This window comes from Trachurus japonicus, chromosome 7 (genome assembly GCF_045865225.1).
Source record: "Trachurus japonicus isolate A0001 chromosome 7, Traja_1.0".
Lineage (NCBI taxonomy): Eukaryota > Metazoa > Chordata > Actinopteri > Carangiformes > Carangidae > Trachurus > Trachurus japonicus.
In genome coordinates this window covers 20,697,949-20,722,693 of record NC_140913.1, presented here as the reverse complement: position 1 = coordinate 20,722,693, position 24,745 = coordinate 20,697,949, and the positions used below count along the sequence as shown (strand labels likewise).

The 24,745-nt window shown below is 44.0% G+C and overlaps 2 protein-coding genes across 4 annotated transcripts in view; one reads left to right on the top strand and one right to left on the bottom strand.

Annotated features, from left to right (window-relative positions):
* lrp1ab (low density lipoprotein receptor-related protein 1Ab) overlaps positions 1-24,745 on the top strand; it is an 81,603-nt gene that overhangs the window by 40,482 nt on the left and 16,376 nt on the right. For 2 of the 3 annotated variants that reach the window (XR_015036161.1, XM_085782056.1), the window contains exons 9-53: positions 10-199; positions 317-460; positions 612-848; positions 1,042-1,222; positions 1,580-1,802; positions 2,335-2,524; positions 2,653-2,775; positions 3,081-3,221; positions 3,610-3,735; positions 4,821-4,937; positions 5,039-5,119; positions 5,238-5,405; positions 6,670-6,852; positions 7,402-7,599; positions 7,775-8,020; positions 8,330-8,539; positions 9,760-9,964; positions 10,189-10,353; positions 10,613-10,857; positions 11,750-11,881; positions 12,886-13,113; positions 13,261-13,435; positions 13,812-13,906; positions 14,043-14,192; positions 14,349-14,489; positions 14,632-14,760; positions 14,848-14,979; positions 15,091-15,225; positions 15,337-15,466; positions 15,572-15,698; positions 15,861-16,012; positions 16,163-16,287; positions 16,540-16,914; positions 21,129-21,318; positions 21,509-21,713; positions 21,827-22,019; positions 22,150-22,275; positions 22,389-22,517; positions 22,869-22,988; positions 23,251-23,364; positions 23,471-23,620; positions 23,723-23,845; positions 24,020-24,136; positions 24,254-24,382; positions 24,495-24,623. Coding sequence is in view for 2 of the 3 variants with exons in the window: in XM_085782056.1 (XP_085638182.1) it covers positions 10-199; positions 317-460; positions 612-848; positions 1,042-1,222; positions 1,580-1,802; positions 2,335-2,524; positions 2,653-2,775; positions 3,081-3,221; positions 3,610-3,735; positions 4,821-4,937; positions 5,039-5,119; positions 5,238-5,405; positions 6,670-6,852; positions 7,402-7,599; positions 7,775-8,020; positions 8,330-8,539; positions 9,760-9,964; positions 10,189-10,353; positions 10,613-10,857; positions 11,750-11,881; positions 12,886-13,113; positions 13,261-13,435; positions 13,812-13,906; positions 14,043-14,192; positions 14,349-14,489; positions 14,632-14,760; positions 14,848-14,979; positions 15,091-15,225; positions 15,337-15,466; positions 15,572-15,698; positions 15,861-16,012; positions 16,163-16,287; positions 16,540-16,914; positions 21,129-21,318; positions 21,509-21,713; positions 21,827-22,019; positions 22,150-22,275; positions 22,389-22,517; positions 22,869-22,988; positions 23,251-23,364; positions 23,471-23,620; positions 23,723-23,845; positions 24,020-24,136; positions 24,254-24,382; positions 24,495-24,623 (7,324 nt within the window). In the remaining variant the exon portion in view is untranslated. The remainder of the gene's footprint in view (positions 1-9; positions 200-316; positions 461-611; positions 849-1,041; positions 1,223-1,579; positions 1,803-2,334; positions 2,525-2,652; positions 2,776-3,080; positions 3,222-3,609; positions 3,736-4,820; positions 4,938-5,038; positions 5,120-5,237; positions 5,406-6,669; positions 6,853-7,401; positions 7,600-7,774; positions 8,021-8,329; positions 8,540-9,759; positions 9,965-10,188; positions 10,354-10,612; positions 10,858-11,749; positions 11,882-12,885; positions 13,114-13,260; positions 13,436-13,811; positions 13,907-14,042; positions 14,193-14,348; positions 14,490-14,631; positions 14,761-14,847; positions 14,980-15,090; positions 15,226-15,336; positions 15,467-15,571; positions 15,699-15,860; positions 16,013-16,162; positions 16,288-16,539; positions 16,915-21,128; positions 21,319-21,508; positions 21,714-21,826; positions 22,020-22,149; positions 22,276-22,388; positions 22,518-22,868; positions 22,989-23,250; positions 23,365-23,470; positions 23,621-23,722; positions 23,846-24,019; positions 24,137-24,253; positions 24,383-24,494; positions 24,624-24,745) is intronic. The other variant, XM_085782057.1, reaches the window with a different exon arrangement.
* On the bottom strand, positions 17,770-19,012 carry LOC146984668 (galanin receptor type 1). Its single transcript, XM_085782075.1, has one exon. It carries the CDS (start codon positions 18,879-18,881, stop codon positions 17,844-17,846), a length of 1,038 nt encoding a protein of 345 aa, XP_085638201.1. The 5' UTR covers positions 18,882-19,012; the 3' UTR covers positions 17,770-17,843.

Below are 24,745 nucleotides of genomic sequence, written 5' to 3'. Positions count from 1 at the left end.
ATATTTCAGATTGAGCATCTTTATGGACTGACTGTTTTTGAGAATTACCTGTATGCTACAAACTCGGATGAGGGCAACCTCAACCCCAAGACCAGCGTGATCCGAGTGAACCGCTTCAACAGCTCTGACTTCCAGGTGGTGACGCGGGTCGACCGGGGAGCTGCACTCCATGTGTACCACCAGAGGCGCCAACCTCAAGGTCCTTACTCTGGAAGGCGCAGCACAAATCTGAACTTCTGAGACATTAGATCCATGTCTGCTGCTAATGTGTACTATTTCACGACTGTTGTTTTTATGCCTTGCTCTATTTGCTTAGTGCGCAGCCATGCGTGTGCCCTGGATCAGTTCGGGAAGGCTGGAGGTTGTTCTGACATCTGTCTGCTGAGCAACAGCCACAAAACCCGTACTTGCCGCTGTCGCTCTGGATTCAGCCTCGGTAGTGATGGCAAGTCCTGCAAGAGTGAGTATTAAGAATGAAGGAAACCTCTGATTTGACAAACATATAAACTTATTATCCCCATCAGCCTCAGCAGCTATGACTGGTGGATGTAATATAAAGTGTCCGCAGTGATGACATCATTGACAGTGTTGTTTTAATTCCTCCTCTGCAGAACCGGATCATGAGTTGTTCTTGGTGTACGGTAAGGGTCGTCCTGGAATCATCAGGGGCATGGACATGAACGCCAAGGTGCCTGATGAGTACATGATCCCCATTGAGAACCTGATGAACCCCCGAGCTCTGGATTACCACGCCGCAAGTGAATTTATCTACTTCGCTGATGCCACCAGCTACATAATTGGCCGACAGAAGATTGACGGCACAGAGAGAGACACCATACTAAAGGAAGGTAAGACTGAAGCGATAGGATCTGTAATCTATTTCTACTTTTCAACAAAATCCTAGCTGCTACAAAGAATTTATGGAGGATAAGAACTCAGTCAGGTTATTCCATATCAGTTTCACTTTCTTCTCTTCATATTCATCCTGAATTGGCTGGCTAATGGTTCATTTTTCAAACTTGCTTCTTCTGCTTATCTCAGGTATCCACACAGTAGAGGGGATAGCGGTAGACTGGATGGGAGGTAATCTCTACTGGACAGACGATGGGCCTAAGAAGACTATCAGTGTTGCCAGGCTGGAGAAGGCTTCACAGACCCGCAAGACTCTCATTGAGGGAAAGATGAGTCATCCTCGTGCCATTGTGGTAGACCCCCTGAATGGGTGAGACACTGGATGGGGAGGCTTTTGTTATTTTAATTGATATTCTTTTCTCATAAATGCTATGTTGGAGTTTTAATTTTTGGCTGCAGCAGCATTCAGTAGTGGGAGATGATGGTCAGAGGTTTTCTTACTTGTATCTATGTGGGCTGCTTGTGCTGTAGATTTTTTTTGTTGAACTCAGTAGTCACACTTGTGAGTGGGAGCTGAAGGGCTCTCAAATGATTTTTTGATAGCCCTATTTTTGTATCGTGGGATGTTCCATCAAAGAGCATCACAACTCAGTTTTTCATTTTTGAAGTCTTCAGTTCTCCAGTAAAAGTCTTATGGCACTGAATGTGATGTCTTCTGATCTCCCAGATGGATGTACTGGACTGACTGGGAGGAGGACCCTGCAGAGAGCAACAGAGGGAAGATAAAGAAAGCTTGGATGGACGGCTCAAATCATCAAGTGTTTGTGACCAGTAAAACGGTGCAGTGGCCCAATGGTTTGAGTTTGGACATTCCCCAAGGCATACTGTACTGGGTAGATGCTTACTACGACCGGATTGAGATGGTTTACCTCAACACCACTGAGCGAAAGGTTGGTAATGCACAGGGAATATAGAGATGGTAATATGTTTGTGTATTTACAGATGAAGAGAAACATTCAAGCCTGGAATTTCATAATTTTAGGGGCAAGGCCACATGGCCTTTTGTGATGTCAATTTTTTGAGGGCACAAAGGCCAAAAGCCAGGGCAGCAAGGCCATAAAATAAAACAATGATTTTAAGTCCATGTCTATTATTAATGTAATTTAAGGACTAAGGATGTGTAACTATCTGTGAAATGAATACATACATGAATACATAAAACAAGCTCAAACAAGACGTTTTCAACTTTAAATTTATTCATGCATTTAATTGTTTGCACAAAGGTCCAGTCCTATGACTATATGTTGAAATTCCTATCTTATTCGTTTGCTAATTTATCACACTGTCTTACCTCAGGGCAGATATTTTTTTCAAGGACACAACAAGGCCAAATTGCAAAATTCCTGTCCTGGATACATTATTTAAACATGTGCAGTTCCAACAATCTGATCACAAGATTTATCTGTTTCCTGACTTTAACAGGTGGTGTATGAGGGGCGGGAGCTTAACCATGCCTTTGGCTTATGTCATTACAAACAATTCCTCTTTTGGAATGAGTATCGTGGCGGCAGCATCTACAAACTGGACCAAGTCACTAAGACAGTCACTCTGCTCCGCAATGAGAGGCCGCCCATCTTTGAGATCAGAGTGTATGACGCACACCAGCAGCAAGGTAGGCCTATATCTCTGCCACTATAGTTCATAATGACCAAATGATGAGTATAATTTAACAATGAAAACACTGCAGACTATTGTTATTACTGTACTCTCACTGTCTCCTTTGTCTGTCTCTTTGTGCAGGCACCAACGTGTGTCGAGTTAACAATGGAGGCTGCAGCAGTCTGTGCCTCGCCATTCCTAACGGCAGGTCCTGTGGCTGTGCCGATGACCAAATCTTGGATGTTGATAATGTCACCTGCAAAGGTACTTAGCTGCTCTACCATTAGCTCCTTTAACAGTAGAGAGGTTTCAAAGTTCAGAGTGGAAGGCTGTGGAAAATTCATTACTCAGTAGGAGTTGAGGCAGTTAAAGAATTCAAGGCTGCACTTTCCATTTGCAAGCTATACCGTCCCCAGTCTTTTCCAAATCTGTGGAGACATTTTGAAGAATCCCCATCTATATTTTTGTAACTTGAAGAGAAATGAAAACTGATTTGTTGTGTTTTGGTACTTTGCTCTTGTCTTTGTGGCCCATCTGTTTCTGCTCCTATCCCCTGATCTCATCTCCAGCCAACCCCTCCTATGTGCCCCCGCCCATGTGCCAGTCCGGGGAGTTTGCCTGCCAGAACAACCGCTGCATCCAAGAGCGTTGGAAGTGTGACGGGGACAACGATTGTCTGGACAACAGCGATGAGGCCCCTGGGCTCTGCCGTGAGTGTGCCACGTCATTGTCATGGCTACACAGCAACAACAAAGATAAACAAAAATTGTGTTTAAAGGTCCTAGCTAATGTGAACCGACAGAGCGCAAATTGTAGTTTCCAAGATTTTCTCTTTCCATGCAGCGTAATGTGGCTGTAATTTGACTGGGCAGATTTCTCCTCATCAGGCGATAGTGAGAACCAGGCCCTCGTATTTGTCTTGGATGATCTGCTCATTTTGTTGCACTTCATTTAACGTGACATATTTAAAGGGTTACAGAATTATTAATCAAACACAAAGTGTTAGTAAAGCCGTCAGCTCAGTGTTTAAGAATCTCACAATAAAACTGTTTCTGACAAAGAAGTGTTGATGCACGCTTTCCTGTTGTCTTCCTGCAGACCAGCACACCTGCCCCGCTGACCGATTCAAATGTCAGAACAACCGCTGTATCCCCCTGCGATGGCTTTGTGACGGTGACAACGACTGCGGCAATGATGAAGATGAATCCAACACCACCTGCTCTGGTAAGGGGGCGACCATGTTGCACCGTCCAGGGTGTGATTATGTTTTGGAGTTCTTTGTAGCTTAGAGGTTATTTCAGTTTTGTATTTGTCTTTTGTTTATATGAGACACAAAGTTGATGTTTCATGCCTTTGTGGTAGATTTTAATACTTTGTAAAGACCTCATCAAAAGCTATGATGCTACTGCTCTGGTGTTTGCAGACGTCAGATCGGGCAAATTCATACATTATGTAATTTATTTTATTTTAATGTTTATTTAACAGGGACGATACATACAACATTGCCACAAAGAATGAAAAATGCGATGCATACAAGACGTCTAGCTTCAGCTAATTTGCAGTCTTTGTCCCTGGTCAGGCTAAAGAAGGATAAAAGATACTGAATACCGTTACAATAAGTGCAATAATACAAATACAGTGAATAATACAGTGAATAGACATCATGAATAAACACAGCTACAAATTATGTAACCTGGGTTTTTGTTTTCAGATGAGTATTTTCAACACATAACCCACACTAAAAGAAACTGAAATGAGGTGCAGAATAATTTTGGTGCATTAATAAAACAATAAAAGTGTATTGTTGAATATTTTTTTCTAAGCAGGATCGTGAACAGTGATATTGCGAAAAGAGAAACAGTGAACAGACTATTGAAACTTTGGGCAGACGGATAAGTTGCCTCTGCAGCAGACATTTTGGAGCCTGACTATGTCAGTGTGATTTTACAAACCACCCAGGAGAATGTATTGATCTGTCACATCAATGATAATGGGCTGAAACGCAGCAATGGTCCTTGGCCAGCACCATTTGTTGCTTTTATAAGAGCGATCTCAGTATCTCAAATAAACTGAAGGAGATTATAAAAAGCCTTTAACTCGATTAAGATAAGTGTGCTGTGTTCAGGATATGCATATTATTAATTACTATTTGTTGCAACAGAATTAATGGTAATCTATTACCGGTAGGTGTTTGAGCATGGAGTCTGTAACAGTGATGAGTTGTTTCAAGTTTAGATGTTGAGTGGGGCATACTGTATTTTAAAAAGGAACAACTATTTACAACATCTTAACTGTTTTACACTTTGTAGCTCGTACATGCCCACCCAACCAGTACCCCTGTGCCAGTGGGCGCTGCATCCCCATCTCCTGGACATGTGACCTGGATGATGACTGTGGAGACCGCTCCGATGAACCAGACTCTTGTGGTGAGTCTCTACCGTGGGTTTATTCTGTTGCTTTTGCGTGAGCAGCAGATATTTTATTTTGAGATGACAAATGATGACTTATGAATTTTGACTCCGGCCAGCTTACCCAACCTGCTTCCCTCTGACCCAATTCACCTGTGCCAACGGCCGGTGCATCAACATCAACTGGCGCTGTGACAACGGTGAGCATCATCCTCTGAGACGTTCTTCACTTTCCATGAAGCTGCACTTTGAAACAATCCAGCAGCCAACAATAAAATCTTTCTGTGTGTGTGTGTGTGTGTGTGTGCTCATGTACAGACAACGACTGTGGGGACAACAGTGACGAAGCAGGCTGCAGCCATTCATGCTCCAGTGTCCAGTTCAAATGTAACAGTGGTCGCTGCATCCCAGAATACTGGACCTGTGATGGCGACAATGACTGTGGAGACTACAGTGATGAGACTCATGCCAACTGCACCAACCAGGGTAGGAAACTACACTGTGTCCAAAACTAAAACAGCACCACTCTAAACTGTTTTGTGGCGCCACTGTCTCCTTTCCCTCGTAGTTTGAGATGAAAATTGTGTTCGCGCTCCACCCAAGTGAAGCCCGCATCACATCATGTATTGTATTTCACAGTGTTTACATGTTGCTGTTTGCAGTTGTTAAGAGGTTATCATAATGGAGACTGGATCCACCTCCTCTCTGTCCCGTTTCTTTCCCTCTTCATGCCCCGGCCTGCCCCCTGGCTTCCACTTATCACTTGCAGCAAATCCTCTTCGTTGCACTGTTCAGGATGTGATTATGTTTTGCGGTTAGATAACAATTAAACTCTTTCACGCTCTTGTGCAAATGGCAAACATGTTGTGACTCTGCTGCAACCAACGTGATTTTACATGCTGATAGTTGAAAATAAGTGTTAGTGGTCATGTTGAGTGGAAAAATTTACGAGGACTATGACAATGTCGCAGCACAGTGTTGTACTGTCTCTTCAGCTGTCTGCTTTGAAGCATATGCTCCTGTGCACTGTGTGTGTGTGTATGGGGGGGTGTATCTTCTGTTTGATCCATGCAGAAATGCAGCCAACTGCTGTCAAGTCCCAGCATGCAAAAACGGGGCGCAGCGTGACCTGTTGGTCTAATGAGCAATCTGTGCTCTGTGTGTGTCTTGCTGTGTGTGTGTGTGTGTGTGTGTGTGTGTGTGTGTGTGCGTGTGTGTGTGTGTTTGTGTGTTCTCTTGGCCTACTGTTTGGAAGTCATTAGCTGACATAAAAAAGCAATACTCTCGCCTTCCCCTCCTGTATATTGTATTCTGTGGTGAAAAGTCCCCAGGCCATTTTCTGCTTAAGCTGTGCCAAACGTTGACCTTTGCCATGAGAGGATGTCATTGTGCCACCTCCTCCGTGGTGCCTTTAATCTGCCTGTAACATCAGTCAGTGAGCTGTGTGTGTCACTGTTGTTTAACTTGGCTCTGTGTCAAGTTGTTGTCCCGGCTTCCCAGCATACCTACACATTAATTAATGACTAGAAAGGCCTGTTCTTCCTCTTCTCACTTCCTGACTAAGTTTTTTTTTTTGTGTGTGACTGTGTGGTCTGTGTTTGTGATGTCTGCGGGTTGTGATTCTAGTCTGGTTATTTTTCAGCTGCTGAGTTATAATGATATTTTATTGCTTCTTTGACATTGCTTAACGGCGCACTCCATCTTCTTTGTTGCAACCTGTCATGTTCTGTCTCGCTGTTTGTCTCTGCAGCCACTCGTCCTCCAGGCGGCTGCCACGTAGATGAGTTCCAGTGTCGGATGGATGGCCTGTGCATTCCCATGCGCTGGCGCTGTGATGGCGACACGGACTGTATGGACCTGAGTGATGAGAACAACTGTGAGGGTGTCACCCACATGTGTGACCCTGCAGTCAAGTTCAGCTGCAGGGACTCAGGTGAGGATGCTTTAAGCTGCCTGAAACACCGGGGGTTAAGGTTGATGAACCGTTCCTATTTCTAAAAGTTCAGTTTCATCTTCTGACGTATTGGGACAAAGAATTGAGGAGTAGATGATCAGTGACCCCTGACACTGGCACTGGGAAATGTATTAGCTCATGAGTCAGGCAGTTGCTGCTCTTTGTGGTCGGTTTCACTTATGGAGAACTGGATAGAAATGTATTACCTTTGCCTCTCATTTGGTGAAACAGATTATGTAAAATTGAATTGTGTAAGATTCCTCAATTTTGGATGGTTTCCTTTAAATGTCAGCACTGTCACAATAATTTATGATTGGTCAACACAGCTCAGACTCAATTCGGCAAAAGCTGATTTTGCTTTCATTTCACAATTTCATTGAGATGAATTGAACTTTGTTTCAAACCTTTGCTGTTAAAAAGACTGGTGTTACCAAGACCTAAAACTTTATCTAGATCTTTATGAATATATTAAGATAAAAGACCTAAAACAGCAGGGGTTGAAAGTTGATGTTCTGTGGTCTTTGTCAGCTCGCTGCATTAGCAGGGCCTGGGTGTGTGACGGCGACAGTGACTGTGAGGACAACTCAGATGAGGATAACTGCGAGGCGTTGGTGTGCAAGTTGTCTCATCACATGTGTGCCACCAATGACTCCATCTGTCTGCCCACTGAGAAGCTGTGTGATGGCACTGACGATTGTCCCGATGGCTCCGATGAGAAACTCTGCGGTAAACATTCTTTATTCATTAAAATATTTCTACACAAACACAACATGTGTTTCAGTGCCAGGTTGTTTTGTCCTCTGATACTTAAAGCAGCACAGACACTCCACAGAATCACTTGCTCACAGCTCCTCTGTCTTAGATGTACTACAACCTCTTCATCTCTGTCTGTTGCATGCAGACTTGTGTTCGTTGGACAATGGTGGTTGTAGTCACAACTGCAGCATCATTCCTGGAGAGGGCTTCATGTGCTCTTGTCCCTTGGGCATGGAGCTGGGAGCTGACAACAAGACCTGCCAGATCCAGAGCTTCTGTCCCAAACACCTAAAGTGCAGCCAGAAGTGTGATCAGGAGAAATCCAGCGTCAAGTGTTCGTGCTACAAGGGCTGGGAGCTGGAGGCTGACATGGAGAGCTGCAAAAGCACTGGTAAGGAAAATTAGTTTACTCACTCACTACAAAACGAAGAGTTTCTTTTTGGCTTCAGATTGAGAGAAGCATATTTTAACTTTGTTGGAAAACTCTACAATACTGATTATATTGTATGTACTGTATATAATGCATTATGGTGCAGAAGGTAGCCCCATTCAGTTTTTCTGTTTGTTCCTTTGAAAAAGGACAGATAGGAGGGGTGGGGGGTGAGGGGGGGACAGCTGTTCTAGGATTTGATCCAAGACCAACAAGGAGTTTTATGATGATTTACTATGGTGAGATGCTAACACTTTTCTTCGCCTTCAGATCCCTTTAAGCCTTTCATCATCTTCTCCAACCGACATGAGATCAGGAGGATTGAGCTTCACAAGGGGGAGTTCAGCGTGCTGGTGCCAGGCCTGAGAAACACCATCGCATTGGACTTTCACCTCAACCAGAGCACGCTGTACTGGACTGATGTTGTGGAGGACAAGATCTACCGTGGGAAACTGTCTGAAAATGGAGGTGAGGAAATAAGTAAGCTACAGCTTTCTATAACTTTAGGGTATGCTGAAAGATAGATGGGGGGATGAAATGAATGGCCACTCAGAACAGTGTAATTTACATTGTAATGAGTTCATTTTTCAGTGTCATCTCTTCGTAAGTGAAATAAAAATAGCAAATTGTTCCTCCTTCGATAGGAAATTGTGTTTGTGCTTAACTGTGCATTTCTTAGAAATTAACCTCCGCTGAGCAAATCCACTCTGTAATTTCTCAGAGCCAAATGTTTTTAAAAAAGAGTCTGTGGTCAGCAGTGGCGGTCTGTGACCCTGAATAAATCTCCCAGGTCACGATCGGCCTTTCCTGCTCCAAAACCCCAGGTCTCCTTGCCAATCAAGGTTGTGTTCCCAGCACAGCACTTAGGGGGCACACGGAAGGCTTTGTCTCTTCCCATTTATCTCAGTACTCGCTGTGCGTGACTGCAGCCAGAACACTGATGTAGCGTAGGAGGCACAACACACTGTGGTTCCAGTTCCCAGCCCTCCAACTCCACCATTAAAACAGAGCTTCTGAGTGGAGACATTGTGAGCAACTCATACATCAGCTCATGCTGCTTGTTATTGAAGCAGTTTCAGCATCTCCAAAGTTGCTGGCATACACTGGGTAGCGGCAGCTGCATAATAAAGATACTCATACTCACACTTACACGCAGAAAGGAAACCAGAATGCAAGTATTTCCTTGAAGCAAACTGTGAAGAACTCCTATCCCGCTCCCTCTAATTACTACTGGAAGGACATGTGAGGAACTTGTCTGATTGCCTTCAGCCAGTGATGATGACACATTTGGGTTTTGCACTTAGTTTGCATGACAGCCAGTGGTTTCTGGGAAATGATAAAAAGAGAGGGAGGTCTTTCTTAGAAGCGGGGCAGTGGGATTGGGAAGATACTGCTGGTTGAAGTCACACTGACAGACACAGCAGCAGTGCGTTCACTGACAGATTCCTTAAGAGTAAGGAATTCTAAACAATCCAGTGTTTGTCAGAGATTTTTCTTTTTTTTGCAATGAACCATATGTGCTGGCTAGAGATTCTCTCACCCTGGAGGATGTGAAATGACCCAAGCTATTAAACTAAATTACCTGAATTACAACCTCCTTTTTTTCTACTTTAAAGACCTCTAACATTAAAATGTCATAAAATTCAACAACTGATCCGTTCTGGTTTTAAGACCCATTTCCTTTGTGTGTTCCGGCCCAGCCCTGACCAGTTTTGAGGTGGTGATCCAGTATGGACTGGCCACTCCGGAGGGCCTGGCTGTGGACTGGATAGCAGGAAACATCTACTGGGTGGAGAGCAACCTAGACCAAATCGAGGTTGCCAAACTGGACGGGACCATGAGAACCACTCTGTTGGCTGGGGAGGTGGAGCATCCCAGGGCTATTGCCCTAGACCCTCGTGATGGGTAAGGGACATGGAACAAGGCATACTAAAGCCAAAACACCTTTGATTTCTATGTGTAGTTCTTACATACAATTTCCATTTCATTTTTAGTTCAGTCTTTTGGCAACAACGCCTCAGTGTAGGATACATTCCTCCCACATTATTCCCTTTGAAATGACATGGATATATATAAACTGTATGCACATCTGGGATAATCCCCTAACACTGATTATTTTCTATTGGCAGTATTCTATTTTGGACGGACTGGGATGCCAGTCTGCCCAGGATTGAGGCAGCGTCTATGAGTGGTGAAGGCAGACGCACCATCCACAGGGAAACGGGCAGTGGCGGCTGGCCCAACGGACTCACTGTGGACTACATGGAAAGACGCATTGTCTGGATCGATGCCAGGTAATGTTTGCCACTAGTCTCTGAATATACAGAGCGCTCTCATTTCACTGCACCTACCCACTCACTGATTGCATCACTCAGTTGCTCAGTCTTATTATACACTTTTCTAATAAACATCCAGAGGCGCTATGCTTATGTAAAACTGCATACAAACTACACACTTATCTGCCGACATGAGCAACGTGCATATACTTAAGCTGATGCGCATGTTACCCCTGTTATGTAAAGTATACATCTGTGCTTTAATCCTCCTCTCCAGGTCAGACGCTATCTACTCTGCCATGTACGACGGTTCTGGGCTGATTGAAGTGTTGCGGGGTCATGAGTATCTGTCCCACCCCTTCGCTGTTACCATGTATGGAGGCGAGGTCTACTGGACTGACTGGAGGACTAACACTCTCGCCAAAGCCAACAAGTGGACTGGGCACAATGTCACCGTAGTCCAGCGCACCAACACACAACCCTTTGACCTGCAGGTTTATCACCCGTCCAGACAACCCCAGGGTAGGTTCCACACCAGACACAGATGCATGAATTTGCTCATTTGGAAATTCACACTCACAGATGGAGAGATCACATATCACAGATTTAGCCCTGCTCTGTCATGCAGCTGACTGTTTCGGGCTTTAATTCTTAAGGAGAATCGTGACAAGCTCACAGTTCATTACTGACCGTGTTGATTCACAACTCCTATTCCCCAAAGTCAGCTGACCTTTTAGAGCTGTGAGCCACGTTGTCTCCTCACACTGGCAGCAATTTTGGATGCGTCCTGCTGCCTTGTTGATCAAAAAGTCATCCCTGTTTGGCATTTCCCACCGGCTGGGTAGGAAATAAAACCCTTCCCCTGTGACTTAAATGTCATGTGTTGATCTCACAGACACACATGATTGACAAGATGGTAGTAGGATTGTGAGAACTGTGTTGCAGGATTCTGTCACATTGAGTTGTCACCTTGATGTTTAGTAGCCAATGGCTACGGGGTCCCAGGGGTGTATGTGGGCAGCAGAGAGCCACCAGGTCCTGTAATTGGAGGCGGAAAAAGAGAGATCTCGCAGAGTTGTTGATTGACAGCTGCAACCAATGCCCATGACAGTGATGAGGCAACAAGCTGTGTTGACAGGCCTGGTAGACAAACTGTTTCTGCACTCTCACTTTCCTTGAGGGCGCATTGACGGAGAGGTCCATTACACTCAGGAAAATGAGAAAATAACTCCTGTGACACTTTGGAAACTGCATCTCACATTAAAACTCTTGGCCCAGTCTGATGCTAGAATGTACAGGTTATGTAAATGCTTTTTGAATTTTTGAAAATATAAGATGCACTGCAGCATCCAAGGACCCTCCCTCCATTCTGTCATATTTTACACGTCCTCTTCATCTTCTCTCTCTCTTCTAGCTCCCAACCCATGTGCCACCAGCGACGGTAAAGGGCCCTGCTCCCACCTCTGTCTCATCAACTTTAACCAGACCTTCTCCTGTGCCTGCCCTCACCTCATGAAGCTGCAGCCTGACAAACGCACCTGCAAAGGTACACAACACCTGGCACTTTTTTCTCCTACCTTAAAAGCTGTGGTTATGGAGAATATACACACAGTCGTGTGATACACAGTATCATTCATGTCATCAGTAAGCGAGGGACAGGCTTCCAGTTTGCAGGAGTCTGTTCTCACAACTTTTAGGAGTCGGACAGCAACATGATCTCCTGAATGTGACATCAGCCTCATCAGCTCTTACACTGACATTATGATTGCATCTCTGTTTGCACTATGCAGCCTTCTTCCCTTTCCTATAAGAGGCTGTAACAAGTAATGTGCTGAAGTCTTCAGTTATTGCAGTGTGATTTCGGGATAATTTTGAGGGCTAACTCTGAAAATTTCTGTGCATGTCAGCACATACTCTCACTCCAAGTGTCGGTCTAAATGTTTAGCATTCTACAGAACAATCCTCATCTCAGCGGTGTAGATGCAAGGATAATTGGATTAGAGAGCATCTGATGCATTGTTTGTTACACAGGATTTTTCTGGGATCAGAGCAGCAGTCTGAGTCGATAGTTTTTTTTTTCATGAATGCTGATACATTCACCGCAGAGCTGAGTTTCATTTGTACACACACCTAATTGAGAGGGAGTTATATGTTATCATCACCCGCCAACTCCCAGGAGGTAATCAGTCCTTGACAAGAACATTTTGTTACTGACTGGTCAGTGTGAACCCTTAACCTAACCTTAAATCACAATGTAGGGACAATGAACAAGTAAAGGGAGGTGGAGAGAGAGTCTGCAACCATAACTGTACAAACATGCAAAAGATTAATGCATTACACTTAATGGACTGTGAAAAGACAACCAAATGAAGTAATAAGCAAAAGATCCACAAGGCCTAACATCATGATATTATTGTGTGTAATATTAACACAACATCACATATAAACATTAGATCAATATCTTATTTTTTAAATTTCTAATTACTGTATATTATTACACCTCTAGTAAATGTTTGCATTTCTTATTCTTTGTTTGTTTTTCTTTTCCAGAGTCCAGAAAGTTCCTTCTTTATGCTCGTCAGATCGAGATCCGAGGTGTTGACATCGACAACCCTTACTACAATTACATCATCTCCTTCACTGTGCCGGACATTGATAATGTGACAGCGGTGGACTATGACGCCGTGGAGCATCGCATCTACTGGTCAGATGTTCGAACACAGACGATAAAAAGAGCTTTCATCAACGGCACAGGGGTGGAGACTGTTGTGTCTGCTGGTAGGAACAATCCCAGAAGTATTTGTTGTCTTTATTTAATGCTTTGTAGACTCTCATAAATGCATAGTTTTCACAAGGGTCAGAAAAAACTGAGTTTCTGGTCACTGCATCTAACCTTTTTTTCTCTGCGGTTCTTAAACTTCCCAGATCTTCCTAATGCCCATGGGTTGGCTGTAGACTGGGTGTCCAGAAACCTTTTCTGGACCAGCTATGATGCCAATAAGAAGCAGATCAATGTGGCCAGACTAGATGGATCTTTCAAGAATGCTGTCATCCAGAGTTTGGACAAGCCCCACTGTCTGGTGTTGCACCCTATACTGGGGTGAGTATTACCGTTAGTTATTCTTGTCTTAGGTCAACATGTGCCTGCTCTGTCTGATGCTCTGTCTGCGTTCTGTTTCTCCCAATAATACTTAATTAAGTTCCTGCTGATTTTAATTGCACAGATTGCAGAGTTTTTCTTGGCTTAGCTCTTAATTACTTGTGGGTTTTGTTTGAACTCATTCTTTAGAGGAATACACTTTGATCTAGGTGTTTGGGGCACAACAATCGGTCTCTTAATGCTTCTTCTTCATTGACCTACTTGCTTTTCCTCATTTTGATCCTCCTGATGCTTCTCGCACTGGATAGACTGTTGATATTCACAAAATAGATCTCAGCTCCTCTCCACATCTAATACCATTCGTATCCCTCCCCAGGAAGCTTTACTGGACTGATGGTGACAACATAAGCATGGCTAACATGGATGGTACCAACAGCACCCTGCTTTTCACCAATCAGAAGGGACCAGTAGGTGAGCAGATTTACCGTCCTCTTCCAAGAATATTTGACAGTGACTTTAATTTTGACTTTCTATTAAGCTCTTCAGGGTGAAAGAAGAGAAATGACAGATGTGTATCTATAAAAGCAACATTATTCTTTTCACACAGGCCTCTCAATTGACTTTGAAAAAGAGCAGCTGTACTGGATCAGCTCAGGAAACAGCACCATTAACCGATGTCAGATGGACGGATCTAAACTGGAGATCCTGGAAGGCGTTAAAGGCAAACTTACCAAGGCTACTGCACTGGCCATCATGGGTAAGATGAACACAATAATAAGCCACTCCTACTAATTTGTCCCCTTCTGTAAGAATTCTTATTGTTACATCATATTACTGCTCGACCCTGTGTTAGACTCACCAGCACAAGTTAAAGGGATAACAAAAAGATGTGAATTAATTTCTCTCACTGTAGGAGACAAGATGTGGTGGGCAGATCAAGGAACTGACCAGATAGGAACATGTGACAAGAAGGACGGAGGAAACTGGAAGGTTTTGCGAAACAACACCTCCCCTATGATGCACATGAGGATCTATGATGAGGATGTGCAGAAAGGTAAGACTTATGTGATTTTATAATTTGAAAAAAAAAAGAAGAAAAGAAATGTCACTGCTTCTTATTCTCTCTCCAAACCATGACTTTTTATTCTCACTTCTCGCCCCCACTGTTTCTGACTGATCTTCTTCCTTCCCTGTAGCGAGTATCAACCTGTGCAGCAACAACAACGGTGACTGCTCTCAGCTGTGTCTCCCTACATCACCAACAACCAGAGCCTGTATGTGTACTGCCGGGTACAGCCTCAAGACAGGACAGCAGTCCTGTGAAGGTAAGACACTGATTCACAGCCACACTCACAGCAGCAGAAATGCAGCATGTCATATAAACAAAAAGTAAATGTCTTTTCCCTGAGCAGGAATGGGCTCCTTCCTTCTTTACTCTGTTCATGAGGGAATCAGAGGAATTCCACTTGATCCAGCAGACAAATCTGACGCATTGGTGCCGGTGTCTGGCACCTCTCTGGCTGTGGGCATCGATTTCCACGCAGGTGAGTGATGCTGAGGGACATTCGTAACTGCTTGAATGACATCTTCAAGTTGTCATTATCACAGTGAAGTGGGTATTTATAGAGTGACACAAATGGTCTCTTCTTTTTCAGAGAACGACACCATCTACTGGGTGGACATGGGGCTGAGCACCATCAGCAGGGCCAAGAGAGATCAGACATGGAGAGAGGATGTGGTCACCAATGGCATCGGCAGGGTGGAGGGCATCACTGTTGACTGGATAGCAGGTCTAGACTAAACTCATTCTGTTTTCATTAAATCCATCACTAGTGCATCATTCGGTGCATAAGCATGGGAAAAAGATTATGAAGCTGACTAATATCCCTCTGTTCTCACAGGAAATATCTACTGGACTGACCAGGGATTTGACGTGATTGAGGTGGCCAGACTGAATGGCTCTTTCCGCTATGTGGTCATTTCTCAGGGACTGGACAAACCCAGAGCCATCACTGTCCACCCAGTGAAAGGGTGAGGCTTTTTACCAACAGTACAATTCTGCTTGCTGCAATAGTGTTAAAGGTGTGGTTGCATTTAATTTATTTCCACTGACATGCAATGTGTCCCTGTTTGCAGGTATCTGTTCTGGACCGAGTGGGGTCAATACCCCCGTATTGAGCGCTCTCGGTTGGACGGCACCCAGAGGTTGGTCCTGGTCAATGTGAGCATCAGTTGGCCGAATGGGATCTCCATCGACTACGAGGTGTGGACTGAAGCTGACATCATACTGATTTACATATCCCAAAACACATGTTTCTGATTTCATGTCTAGTTTGAGCAAATATGCAATAGTTTTTCAGAGGCAGGGCCATGCTCCGTTGTGCAACAAGAGATATATTTCATATGCATATGTATTTCTCTGCAGGAGGGTCTCCTGTATTGGTGTGATGCCAGGACAGACAAGATTGAACGCATTAACCTGGAGACTGGAGAAAACAGAGAGCTGGTTCTGGCCAACAACAACATGGATATGTTTGCTGTGTCTGTTTTTGAGCAATACATTTACTGGAGTGATAGGTCAGTGCACTTGATGTATTTGTTTAATCACTCAACCATCTTTCTCTATCTATCCATAGTTTTAATGGATGGCAAACTCTAAATCATATAATAGAAATTTAGTTTTGTAGCGTAGTGTTAATGGACTCGGTGTTGTTGTCTTTTGTTTAGGACTCATGCCAATGGATCCATCAAGAGAGGCAGCAAAGACAATGCTACAGATGCTGTGCAGCTCAGGACTGGCATTGGCGTACAGTTGAAAGACATCAAGGTTTTCAACAGGGCCAGGCAGCAAGGTAGGAAAACACATCAAACATCCAAAAAATACACATGAACTGTAAAAATCGGCTTTTTCTTTAAGAAGTCACTAAATGTTCTCACAACAGTGAACCGCTGCAGGTTTATCCTCGTATACGAAGACAACAACCTCACACACTCAATGTTAAAAACTTTAAAAACCCAACTTAACAAACACCCTCCAGGAATCAGAACGAGACACATTATTTTGCTCTACAACACGCCCCATAAACATGTCACACTCTCCCCAGGCACCAATGTCTGCAAAGACAACAATGGTGGCTGTCAACAGCTGTGTCTTTTCCGTGGAAACGCGGAGCGCACCTGCGCCTGTGCTCACGGCATGCTGGCAGAGGACAACCGCAGTTGCCGCGACTATGACGGATACCTGCTGTACTCGGAGCGGACCATTCTGAAGAGCATCCACCTGTCCGATGAGACGAACCTCAACGCGCCAATAAAACCATTTGAGGATCCTGATCACATGAAGAATGTCATCGCGCTCAGCTTTGATTACCACGGGGGCGGAGGGAAGGGATCCAACCGCATCTTTTTCAGCGACATCCACTTTGGCAACATCCAGCAGATCAACGATGACGGCACAGACCGCAAGATCGTGGTGGACAGTAAGTGTGAAGTCATCAATCACTTCTTTTTCTTTTTAATATCAGAGAATCCTTCAGACTCCACTCAGTAATACACCTAAACCTTTGCTTCACTCAGTCTGAATACTTATATTTAAACTCTGTTGCCTAGTTGGTTCCCTGTCCTCTCCATTAATAATTGAATGTTGTCCCTCGTCCCCTCAACACTGTAAACAGCCATCATCACACATCTTGACAACACAAGCACCCACAAGGATCCACTGTAACATACACACAGCTGCAGCTTCTCAACCAGAGGAGGCCGACATCACTCAGGGCTGTCGCTTCAGGACGAGGACACACTTGCAAACGCACATGCACACTGGGCAACACACACAGACTGGGCTTTTTACTTATATCACAGCTGAAATGTCTTTCAAATCACACTCTTTTTAAATTATTCAAGAGTAGGTTGTTGAACTCCATCCAGAAAAACATCGCATTTAAAAGCCTTGGACCAAAGATGTTCTTAGCAAGCAATATTTAAAACATAAATTATTTGATAGGAAGGACAGGAAAACAAGAAAAGTGCATGAGGTTAGTCTGTTTATTGATGTTACCCTGAGATCAGGATTTTTCTAGCAGATTGTAAGAATCGTAGCCAGTTTCTCCACATAAATTTTTCATCCACTGACTACAGAATTTGTGAACTCAGCTGAAGTTAGAGGAGTGTATGAGTCCAGATAAGATGCTGCAATAAATCAGACTGATACTACATCAACTTTTTATTTGCATTTTAACACCATGATATGTTTACATTGCATCGTATTGAAAAATACACTGTAAGTACGTAGATAAGTAACATAATATTATTAATATCACAATGTTGTTTTTGTCCATGTCGAGTAGCTCTAATTACAGGATCAAGTCAGTAATGATGTAGCAGTGTTTTTTCTCCTCTGGTCAAAGACTCAGTTTTGTCCTCTCTCTGAGGTTGTGTCCAGCTCAAAGGGCTGCACCATGTCCCTGCTCATTAAATGAGGACAGTTAATCAGACAGCTTTTGCACCATCCCCAGCGATCTCTCCCCAGCTCTAGTAAGTCTCTTCTAAACTTCTGAGACATAAAGCCATAGAGTACAGGGTTTACCACTGCTACTGAGGATGCCAACAGTCTGGCCAGGATGGCGATGATGTTGTAGCCAGGCGAGCCTGATATGGTTCCTCCGATGAAGGAGAACATGAGGGCGTAGGAGGGCAGCCACAGGAGAGTGAAGACCAGCACCAGGAGCGCTGAAGTGTGAGTGACCTGCCTCTGGTAGCGTTCCAGCTGGGGAGCGTTCCCCAGGAGACGTGCATGTCGGAGAAAGCAGTAGATCTTGGTATACATTAACACGATGATGCCTAGTGGTAGTGCGAAGCCAAACAGGAAGAGAGCGATGCTGTAGACCAGCTGGCTGAAGTCTGACAGGAAGGCAAAGCAGTACACAGCACTGGACATGGTAATGGTGCGGAAGGCAAACTGCGGAGCTGCCAAGGCTGAGGCAGGGACCCAGAGCAGAGCCACTGTAAGCTTTATGCGTCGATGCATTCTTGAACGGTACGCCCAGGTGGGGTGAACCACTGTCAGGTAGCGGGTCACGGCCAGAGCAGCGAGGGTGAAGACCGAGGCAGACGAGCAGGCCACACCCAGGAAGCTGATGGCTTTGCACAGGAAGCTGCCAAAAGGCCAGAAGCCCAGGGTGATAGCAGAGGTGTGGAAGGGGAGGCAGAGCAGCAGCAGCAGGTCAGCAGCACTCAGAGCCAGCAGCAGGGTGTCTGTACCATGCGGGGGTTGACTTGCTTTCCTCCTCCTGCCGGTAAGGATGATGATGACGAGGGTCTGGCCAACAAGGCCGGTCACCAGGATCAGTCCATCCAGGATGGGCACCACGGCCTTAATCAAAGCCTCATCTGCGCGGTTCATTTGATCAAGGCTGCTGCTGTTTCCTTGCATCCCCAAAGTCTCCATGCATCCACAATAAAAGTCTAATGAGGCCTGTTAATGTTACGCATCACAGCAGCATGTTCACAGAGTGTCTGGATGATGAATTTGTTCACTCTAGTTCATGTCATAAATTGTGTTAGTCACAGGCACGACCACACTCCATTAAGACAGCCAGTACTCTCATAACAGTAGCAATTAGCTAAGCAGTTAATATCATGCTTGTCAGATGACCACTTCATGGGCACTGATAGTCGGTGCTCCCACTGGAAGACAGAATCAGAGGTATGCTGCTGCTTATGTTTAGTTTGTGTGTGAAGCTGTAAATGTGATGTGCCAAAACAGATCGATCGCCATTATTTGGTCACAGTTTACGTACTATGCTCAAGTGCTCAAAGATTTTTTGAATCCAGCTGAATCCCTTACAATTTTGTCCCTTATTGTTGTACCCTTGCAGTCTTTTGAAGAAATGTAAACCACCTAAAAGATGATTAGATGTAATAGTATCATTTTGTGAAAAAATAAAATCAAGTAGTTGTCTCAAAAAACTCCAAACATGTGTCATTATCCAGTTTACCACAGCTACAAAAATGATAAAATCATGACCTTAAAGAGCACGCTGGCTTCTCCTTGGCTGTCTCAGCATCTCCTGTGTGTAAATCCAAGGAGAAGTAGTTTGGGTCAAAAGAGAGAAGAGATGTCAGTACCAGCAGCTACTCTATAGCTGTATTGATTTCAGTGGACAAATTCATCCCAGTATCTGCTGACAGACATTCCACTTTAAAAACAGTCAATGCTACTTGATGCTAAGTGGTCACCGCAGGCAGGAGGAATAATGTCCATTAGGAAGCTCCTCGGAAATTTGTAGAATTTGTGATAAAAAATAAACAAGAAAGACTCCGGCAGTAGCGGCAGCACTACTCCTGAGACTGTCAGAAAGGCTGTTTTTCTGAGTGGCAATGAACATCTCAATAGCTTTTCTCCGCTGTTTGCACAGTAACCAGGGGCTGAGCTGATCCCAGCAAGGGGAGGGAAGACTGCTCTGCTTCTCGTTACATAATACTGGCTTCAATGAACTTTACTCATTCCTGTTCCACGTGTGTTCTTCCTCTAATCCCAGCGATTACCTGCTCATACACACCTTTTTCTGTTTGTGCTTTCTGCAACCTGATTGGGTTTTTTCTTTTTTCTTTTTTTAAGCAGAAGCAGCTTTATTCTTGTGACTCTGTGTTGGGTTTGTCCCTGAACTGGTCTTTTAGTTCTATGTGGCTTTGTTAACAACATATTCAACCTTAACATTGTCCTGCATTAAGGTTGATTATGGCACTTTGTCATTCATCTGAAACATCTCTTAAAGGGCTATTATTGACTTTCGGCCAAGTGCAAACAGTTGTGTGGAGTATCCAGGTTTTTATTGTTCGGTGTAAGTGGTCATAAAGGTGGTTGCTAGTGTGACTTAAAACAGATGGATGCAGACCTTGGAGCCCCTAAGACTGCAGTACAGTGTCCTTTTCCATGATGTTGTGTGTCATGCGGGAAGCACAGATAAAAATAGTACTCCTATTTCATGTACCATGAGTGGGGTTTGCAGGATGAAAGGGCGATGGATATCGAGAGCCACAGCTGCTTTATCTTTGCCATTCACGGCTGACTTCTTCACCCTGGTCTGTGTCCCTAAAGTGTCTCAAGCTGTTCTACTTGCAATTTTCCTCCCAGAACAAGGAGTCACCATGAATGAGTGTGTCCACAGGGAGCTGTATTTGTATGTGCAGGCAGCCAGCCATGAAATGACAGGATGATACAGACTCTTTAAACTCTCTCCAGGAACAGCAGGCGTGGTAAATACTTGGATCTGTGTGGAACTGCTTTTATTTTACTCTTTTTTTTCTTTTTTAACTTTTCCTTTTAACCCTGACCGTCTTCCTCACAACATTTTTCCATTCATGAATTGATGTGGGAAGATGGGGGGAAAAAAGCATTTACCGCTGCCTCTTTAATAAAACCTCAAAGAGTTAAACATGGGGGCAACTTGTTACACCTATGACAGTGATTAATGATTTGTTGAATTCTCATTGAAGGTCCTCGTTAAAGCTCCTACTAACACCCCTGAGAGGTGATATTTTTTATAGTGAAATAAAAGGGCTTGTTCTTCCCAAGCCATATGCTTCTGAAAGCTTTGGCTGCACAGCAACAAAGGAACCACAGGCAGAAAAACTATCATCAACGGTCCAAAATATTTACTAAGGGCCAACCTCTTACTTCTCTGTTCCGCAGATGTTGGGTCAGTTGAGGGCTTGGCGTACCACCGCGGTTGGGATACATTGTACTGGACCAGTTACACAACCTCTACCATCACTCGCCACACAGTGGACCAGAGCCGCTCTGTGGCCTATAACCGCAACACCGTGGTCACTATGTCTGGAGAGGACCACCCCAGAGCCTTTGTGCTGGACGAGTGTCAGGAGTGAGTCATTAATGTTGAAGCTTGATGCTCTGCACTCAGGGACCTGTTCCAATAGTGTTTCTTTCTTTTTTCCTTTTGAACAGCAGATTTATTTTAGTTCACTCAACCGTAACTTTTAGCTATTCCAAGACATTTTGGAAGCTCCCGCTGCACATTATAATGCCTGTGCTGCATTTTGTTCCCACTACAGTCTCATGTTTTGGACCAACTGGAATGAGCAGTCTCCCAGCATCATGCGGGCCTCTCTGAATGGAGCCAATGTGCTTGTGATTATCGGCAATGACATTAAAACTCCCAACGGCCTGGCTATAGATCACCGTGCTGAGAAACTCTACTTCTCTGACGCCACATTGGACAAGATTGAACGCTGTGAATATGATGGAAGCAGCCGTTATGTGAGACATCGCTACTTTTTTTCTTCTTATGACTATTAAAAAAAAACATCAAGGCACCGAATTGAATTTTAGTGTTCTGTAAATTTATGCCTGTAATTTTCCTTCTCCCTCAGGTCTTACTGAAGAATGAGCCTGTCCATCCATTTGGCCTGGCTGTGTATGGAGACTACATCTTCTGGACCGACTGGGTGAGGAGAGCCGTCCTCAGAGCTGACAAGTACACAGGAGGAGACATGAAAGTGCTGCGTGCTGACATCCCTCAGCAGCCAATGGGAATCGTTGCGGTGGCTAATGACACCAACAGCTGTGAGTATCATCCACTGCCGTCATTGTACTGTTTGTATATGTTGCTCCCTTCATTTACATCATTCCTGCAACTGGGCTTTTTCTCAGGGCGTGACACCCTCCTTGACAAACTATGTTATACATTCCTCAGGTGAATTTTCTCCTTGCCGATCAAATAACGGAGGGTGCCAAGACCTGTGCCTGCCCACATCTGATGGACGGGTCAACTGCAGTTGCCGTGGAGACAGACAACTTCTGGAAGACAACACTTGCGTTTGTAAGAGAGAGACAGATAATGTTTTTGGAGTATTTCAGGATCACATTACACAATGGCTCATCGACATTACAAGGCTGATTGTTTATGTGAATCAATTGTATTTATTTCCCCAGCACTGAACGTGTCATGTGGAAGTGTGGATGACTTTGAGTGTGGAAACGGTGACTGTATCAACTACAGCCTGACATGTGATGGCATGGCCCACTGCAAGGACAAGTCTGATGAGAAACAGTCCTATTGTGGTGAGTTTTTAAAGGGGTTATTTGTTAGGGAACAATGAGCTCACAGAGCAGCATTTATATTGTGTATTATTATATTGTGCAGAGAACTAGCTGTTTATCATATTCAAAGCTATTTAAAATGAGTGCACAAATACAATGATTCATCAGATCATCAGGGGGAAAATGGCGTATATGCAATGTGACTAGGGGAAGTATTGTACAGTTTGAGTAAAGAGGTGTGGTAGAGAGAAAAAAGTAATACATTTAAAGTAAAGCTTATCAGTTTCAGCCATACATTTCGAAATTGGTGGATTATGCAATATTTAAAATATACAGAAAGGACTCTTTAATCAACTGTTTTTTTCTCCACAGCCAATCGAATTTGTAAGAAAGGATATCGTCGCTGCATGAATGGTCGCTGTATCGGCCACCAGTTCTGGTGTGATGGCACCGATGACTGTGGTGACCATTCAGATGAGCTCCCCTGCAATAGTGAGTAACTACTCTCCATTTTATAGGTGCAACAAGATTTGGATACCTTTTTAACTAACTCACTCCACACTGCAATGTTTTTACTGGTCAAACTGTCTGATCTGCACATTTAAGCTGTCTCTCCTCAGAGAGGAGCCATAGAGTGGGTTCATTAGCCTAATGATACGCTCTTTGACAAGTATATGATTATAAAGTTGACTTAATGAGGAGGTTGTATTTGCTTCCCATCTGTTCATTAAAAAAACTCTTATGCCTCCTGCAGTGACCTTGTGCAAAGTTGGAGAGTTCCAGTGCAAAGATGGAAGCTGCATCTCCAACTACAGCCGCTGTGACCAGGTGGTCAACTGTGAAGATGCTAGTGATGAAATGAACTGTCGTAAGTAATCTGAGATGATACCACTGAGACATGTGTAGGGTTATGTGGTTTAATGTCCCTTTACTCTGTAAGGCTGTTTTTAAAAGCTTTTTTATGCATTCCTCAGAGGCCACCGACTGCTCTCGTTTCTTCCGCCTGGGAGTAAAAGGAGCTTCCTTCCAGAGCTGTGAGAAAACCACTCTCTGTTATCTGTCCTCATGGGTGTGTGATGGCAACAACGACTGTGGAGACTTTTCTGATGAGAGAAACTGCCCAGGTTTCATTTTTGTTTCCCCTATTAAAACTTACATTTTTTGTTAAATTGTCAGATATTTTATATTAAGTTTTTTTTTTCTTTTTCTTTTTTTTTTTTTTACAGATAAAAGGAAGCTGAAATGTCCAGTCAACTTCTTTGCTTGTCCCAGCGGTCGCTGCATTCCTATGAGCTGGACCTGTGATAAGGAGAATGACTGTGAGAATGGAGCTGATGAGACACACTGTGGTCAGTCCTGAATAAAATTGTCCTCAAATACCCAGATGTTTCTTCAAAACACAGGGCATGCCAGAAAACCAGACTGTTTTCTTAAGACTTCCTGCTGCACATGGAAAAACATGATTTACGGTTAGGGTAAATTAAGTAATTTTTCCAAAATGCTCTCTCTGCTGTCCTTTGCAGACAAATTTTGTACATCCACCCAGTTTGAATGTGGGAACCACCGCTGTATTTCCAGCCACTGGGTGTGTGACGGTTCTGATGACTGTGGTGATGGGTCTGACGAGGACCAGAGATGCAGTAAGTCACATTTTATTTCAACTCACAAAATCTTAAAAGTACTTCCTGCCAAGACATGCGTGCCTAAGACTTCCTGTTGTTATATCACCAAGTAACTTTCCCATCATGTTGTGACAGAATCCAAGACCTGTAGTCCTGAGGCTTTCCAATGTCCCGGCTCCCACATGTGTGTGCCTCAGCGTTGGAAGTGTGATGGAGACAAGGACTGTCCTGATGGAGCTGATGAGAGTGTCAAGGCTGGCTGCAGTGAGTGGGACAGTTACTAAATGCTCCTATGGAAAAATCTGTCCTCTTCTTGAAGTGATTTATGAAAACTTTGCAGAGACAAACTAAATTATAAGTTCATTTCTGCTTCCAGTGTACACCAACAACACCTGTGATGCCGAGAATGAGTTCATGTGCCAGAACAGACAGTGTATCCCCAAACACTTTGTGTGTGATCATGACATCGACTGCTCCGATGGTTCGGATGAATCCCCAGAATGTGGTGAGTGTCTGTGAAAAGAAATGGATGAAGACTCAGAGGGAATGTAATAAAAAGAACAAAACAAACCAACTACACAACATGTTGTGAGAGAATGTGAGAATGGTGTTTATACTTGTACTTAC